The 6,000-nt window shown below is 45.7% G+C and overlaps 1 protein-coding gene across 1 annotated transcript in view; it reads left to right on the forward strand.

Moving 5' to 3' along the window:
• Window positions 1–4,749, forward strand: part of OVOL2 (ovo like zinc finger 2) — a 30,495-nt gene extending 25,746 nt beyond the window's left edge. Inside the window, exon 4 of the mRNA XM_037521034.2 lies at window positions 4,069–4,749. Coding sequence (XP_037376931.2) covers window positions 4,069–4,382 — 314 coding nt within the window. The 3' untranslated portion in view covers window positions 4,383–4,749. The remainder of the gene's footprint in view (window positions 1–4,068) is intronic.
• Window positions 4,750–6,000: the final 1,251 nt, after the last annotated feature.

Genomic DNA, 6,000 nt, shown 5'->3' on the forward strand with positions numbered 1-6,000 from the left:
TATGGCTTGACAAGGTACTATCTGATGCTGTCCTGACTTAAAATTTTGGACACTTATTCATCCTGGATGTTTTCACAGTTATTTTGACTTTTTTAATATTTTCCTGATAAATGTGTTTTTGCCATGACCTTTAGTTTTGTTCCTGAGGCTATTGCCTGCTGTACTTTAATCCCAGTCTTAGAAAAGCGGGACCGGGAGGTTTGTAATCCCACTGCCTAATCAGCCATAGTTAATATAAAAATTATTAATTGTGGCAGGTGGTTTGAGATTGCACAGAGTGAAGAAAGGGGCACAATGGTGAGCAAGAGCCTTCCCCCCTCTGGACCTTCGCCCCAAAGAAGAGAACTTATGTATAAGCACACATTGGAGATAGTGCCAGCTCAGTTCCAGACCACTGCAATCAAGCTAATATAGCCATAAAACAAGTTACACATCATTTTTGGTTTCCAGTGCATATAAAAGTTATATTTACATAATACTGTAGTTGGGTAGACTAATAGTCTAACAGTGTGCAATAGCATTATACCTAACAGAACAGTGTACGTACCTTAATTAAATGTGATGCAGAGACACAAAGTAAGTACATCATGTTGGGAAAATGGCACCAAAAGACTTGCTGGAAGTAGGGTGGCCACAAACCTCCAATCTCTTTAAAAAACAAAACAAAGACCTACAGTATCTGCAAGGTGCAATAAAGTAAAACACAATAAAACTGTATGCCTGTATATAATATTCGTTAAAAGTAAAGCAGAATGCAATAAAACTATGTGCCTGTAGATGTAGTATTATAGATCTAATCTTACATATATATGTATATAATTTGTGGAAATTTTAAAGAATTCACAAGAAACTGTTGACAGTGGCATTTGGGAAGTGAGAGATGTATGCAGTGAAAGAGGATCTTTTATTATTTTTATTTCTCACCTTAAACTTGGGTATTACTTTTAGATGTAAACCATCAATTTTTTGTTGTTGTTTTTTAAAGATTTATTTATTTTTGCATACAAGAGCTGGGGTGCAGGCCAGCGATGCCAGAGTGGGATGTGTGTGTGAGAAGAATCACCAGAGACAGAGTGGGGAATAGTACAGGCAGATCTACTGAAACATACTTCTGAGGGGAGCAGCGGGTGAGACAGGAGAGGTCTGCCATGCCATGTGGGTCACCTCCCTGGCCAGGGATTGAACTTGTGCTGCAGTGGCTGTTAGCTCCATAGTGCTGTGCTTAACCCCTTGCGTCACCTGGGAGGCCCCTCAATTTATTTATTTATTTATTTTTTTAAATTTTTTTTTTTAATTCTTTTTTTTTTTTTTTATAGAGGCATGTTTTATTTATTTATTTATTTGTTTGTTTGTTTGTTTATACATGCACTGGGTACAGTCAGAAGTGCGGGAGGGTGAGAGAATTCACCAGAGCCAGAGCGGGGAGCAGAACAGGCAGAAGGACCGAAGTACTCTGCTGAGGGGAGCAGCGGGCGGCAGGAGAGGTCTGCGTGCCATGTGGGACCCTCCTCCCGTGGCCGGGGAGCAGCCGGGAATCGAACCGGCGCCGCAGAGGCCGCGGGCAGCTTCGCAACCCAGCGCTCAACCGCTGCGCCACCGGGGAGGCCCAATTTATTTTTTAATGTGAAAATAAAAATGCATCTTCCTAGCCTCTGAGCGCTGAGATGGTCTGGCTGGTGGCTGCCCCCTCTCTGCTCACATCTATCTCTCCAGCATGTTACCCACCTTTTTCTAGCTTGATTGCTGGTGTGACATTGCACTTTCTTTTACTGCCGGTATCCCCTTCTTTAGACTCTTCTTATCTCTATCTGACATCAGACCTATCCCCTTCTTTAGACTCTTCTTATCTCTATCTGACATCAGACCTCACATAGCCAGGGTGAATACTGATGGTGGAATTAGGAATGATTATGCTTTGGTAAGGCTGAACAACCTGGTATGTGGTACGTGCAAACTCTCCATCCAGAAAGCTCCACTAACATTAGCCTAATGCTAAAGCCAGCCCAAGGTCTACTTTGGAAATGCTTTCATAACTGTAGCGGATACCATGGGTATCCTGCCTACTCCCCAGCCCCTGCCATTTCTGGGCACACCTGCGTTGAAACTGCCCACATCTACAACTGAGGGAATTCTCTCCGGAGCCCACTCTACCTACATGAGGCAGGGCCAGAAGTGCCAGAGTGAGAATCAGTGCCACCCTGGGGTAGCCCGCCACTGTGCTGATGTAGCACATGGATACAGATCCTGGCTTCTAGGGCAGGGACACTCAGGGTATATGCTTCACACCCCCTTTGTCCGGCCAGTAATATTCTGGTTACCCACAGCGGTGACCTGCTTGATGATCCTACCTCATAAGGGCTCCTTTTAGTTCCTGTCTCACTTCATTCTTCTACAAGACCTTCCTGGGGTCACCTCCCAAATAACTCCTAGTACTTGAATCTTTGTGTTGAGGTCGATTTCTGGGAAAACAAACTATAAATGAAATTTACTTTACCCACTCCAAAATCAAAGCAGAAACATCTGGGGAGGAGAAAAGTCCTACTCCTCAAGTCAGGTGGTGTTTGGGGGACATGTTTGCATCCACGTTTGTTATGCTTGCTCATGTAGATATCATCAACATTTGTAGACAATTTTGTCTCCTGCCTTAATCATTTTCTTCTACTCGAATTCTTGATTATGAAGATTTCCCCCCTACCCCTACCCATGTTCCGACTACCTCAGTCCCTGGAAGCCACTTTTCTAGCTCTTTTCTATGAGTTTGACTTTTGATTTTTTTCACATGTAAGATCATACATTATTTATCTTTTTTTTTTTAATAGAGGCATGTTTTATCTATTTATTTGTTTGTTTGTTTGTTTTGTTTATACAAGCACTGGGTACAGTCAGAAGCGCGGGAGGGTGAGAGAATTCACCAGAGCCAGAGCAGGGAGCAGAGCAGGCAGAAGGACCGAAGTACACTGCTGAGGGGAGCAGCAGGCGGCAGAAGAGGTCTGCGCCCATGTGGGACCCTCCTCTGGTGGCCGGGGAGCAGCCGGGGATCGAGCCGCTGCTGCAGAGGCCGCGGGCAGCTTCGCAACCCAGCGCTCAACCGCTGGGCCACCAGGGAGGCCCCATTATTTATCTTTGTGTAACTTATTTAGCATAATTCCCTCAAAGTCCATCCATATTGTGGCAAAAGGTAGGATTTCTTTTTCATGAATAAATAATATTCTACTTTGTATGTACAGTCACACGTCACTTAATAATAGTGACATGTTCTGAAAAATACATCATTAGGCAATTTCATCCTTGTGCAGATGTCAGAGTATAATTAAACAAACCTAGATGGTACAATGCACCACACACATGGGCTGTACATATACCCCATTGGAACCACCATTGTCTGTGCGAATCATTGAAACATTTTTACATGTGTGGCTGGAATACCATCTTTTTCATCTATTCATCAGTCCCTGGACACTTAGCTTGTCTGTATGTCTTGGTTACTGTAAATAAAATACTGCAGTGAATTGGGAGTGCAGATATCCCTTCAAGATACTCATTCCATTTCCTTCAGATATATGCCCTGGTAGTAGGATTGCTGAATGAGGTGCTATTTTTAATTTTATATATATATATATATATATATATATATATATATAAATTTACATATATATATTTTACATCATTGTTCACTATTTTTAGTTGTCTTAATGAAACTCTACACTTCATCTATAATGCCCCCACCAATTTATAATCCTATCAACAGCATTCATGGCTTCCCTTTCTCCTCACTGACATTGGTTATTTCTCGTTCTTTCAAGGACACCCATCCTAATGGGTACGAGGCAATACCACACTGTAGTTTTGATTTGCCTTTCTCTGATGACTAGTGATGTTGAGCACATTTTCGTGGATCTGTTGGCCATCCTTTTTTGGGAAAACATCTACTCAGTTACTCTACCCATTTTTGAATCAGGTTGTTAGGTTTTTGTGCCCTTGGGATGCACGTGGCCATTGTCATGGCTTCCTCGTGGGAGACTGACTTGGCCTTGACCAAACAGTGATGTCTCTCCCTCCTCATTGCAGGCATCCGCCCCTACAAATGTGATGTGTGCAACAAAGCCTTCACGCAGCGCTGCTCCTTGGAGTCCCACCTGAAGAAGATCCACGGGGTACAGCAGCAGTACGCCTACAAGCAGCGCCGGGATAAGCTCTATGTCTGTGAGGATTGTGGCTACACAGGCCCCACCCAGGAGGACCTGTACCTACACGTGAACAGTGCCCACCCGGGCAGCGCGTTTCTCAAAAAGACATCCAAAAAACTGGCGGCACTTTTGCAAAGCAAGCTGACGGCTACACTCCAGGGGAGCGCCAACCTGAGTGAGGAGGAGGAGAAGTGAGGAGGGAGGACAGTGTGGCTGCATTTACGTGGAATTTGGTTTTGTGGGTCCACCACCTCAATGACTCTTCCTAGTTACAAGTGTTCATTTTGTCTCTCTGTCCCTTTGGGGCCTCGGCAGGGGACGTGTTCCTAGCATGTCAATTGTTGATAGTGGCATCAGGCCCCTGAACCTGTGTCCTACTGAACAGTTGCATTGAAAAGCTTGTGGATGGCTGTGAGGGATTTTTTTTCTTTTTAGAATTTCCACACATGGAGACAGAGGGATTCCTAGAGGGATCATTATTTTATGGTGCCTTGAAAAAAGGACTCCTACTTGAAGTGCTACTCTAGCGAGGAAAATGAATTTTGTTATTCTGAAAGAGTTTGCGGGAATTATTTTAATAAATGAAATGTTCTTGTGTAACTTTTCTTATAAAAGTCAAGCAGGAGAACGTTGAGCCACAGCTCCCTGAGGTTGTTTGTTGTGGCTATGGAGTTACTGCCGAGGTGACTTTAGGGTCTGGGGTGTGCTGGTTGGGGTTGGGAAGATGGGTGGCCAGCGCTGGGCTGAGGAATGGCCACTGCCCACACTGCACTGTGGGAGGGACAGCAGTCCCAGCGGCTCGTTCAGGACAGGTGATGGCTGAGCACGGCGACCTTTGGTCACCTGGACCTCCTCACCTGGGAGCTGACAACCAAGTCTACTCTGAGACCAAGAGAGCACACAAGGGAGAGGGAGTGGGGCAGCAGTATCCAGAGTCTTCCTGTGAGTGGAGGGACAGCCAGAAGGGCCCAGAACCCTCCCAAAACCACAGTGGCTGGGGGTGAGAGGCCCCTGGTCCTGTGAGCTGCTGTCAGAGATTGCTGCTGTGAATTCATTTTTGTTTGTTTGGTGCTTTTTTTTCAAAGATTTATATATTTATTTATACAATTGCTGGGGTACAGGCCAGATGAGCGGGAGGGTGAGAGGATTCACCAGAGACAAGAGCAGGGAGTAGAACAGGCAGACTGACGAAATATACTGCTGAGGGGAGCAGCGGCCGAGACAGGAGAGGTCTGCTGCGCCTTGTGGGACCCTTGCCGGCCAGCTGGGATCAAACCGGCGCCGCAGAGGCTGCAGACAGCTTCACAGCACGGCGCTCAACCACCTGCGCCGTCAGAGGAGGCCCTGCTGTGAATTTGACCAGGTTGTCCTGCTGCTCTTGTCCCTTGTCCCTGGACTGAGTTCCTTAGGTTCATTTCCAGAAAATCTTGCCTTGGCACCAAGCCACTCCTTGGATGCTGAGGCCTTTTCTTACTTCCTTCTTCCTCTGTCCCACTTCCTTCCCTTTCCTCCCCTTTCTTTCCTTCCACCTTCTCTCCCTACCTCTCTCCCACACAGGCAATATGCCAAGATCTGGACATTTTAAACAGCATATTCCATAACTTGAGTGCATACTTCTCTTTGAAATCAGCACTATTATCTGAAAAGGAAGGAACAAACCCTTATTGTGAGCATCTGGGACATGCAGGCCTCCGAGCTAGGCAACCTCACTGCACACCTTTCTCAGAGCACTCCTCGGAGTACTCCCCAGGGAGCAGATGAGACAAGCAACTGGGGGCTGGTGGCCAGAGGACAGGGCCAGAAATCCTAAATC

The sequence above is a fragment of the Talpa occidentalis genome, unplaced genomic scaffold (genome assembly GCF_014898055.3).
Source record: "Talpa occidentalis isolate TD23 unplaced genomic scaffold, MPIMG_talOcc4v2.1 talOcc4.10, whole genome shotgun sequence".
Taxonomy (NCBI): domain Eukaryota; kingdom Metazoa; phylum Chordata; class Mammalia; order Eulipotyphla; family Talpidae; genus Talpa; species Talpa occidentalis.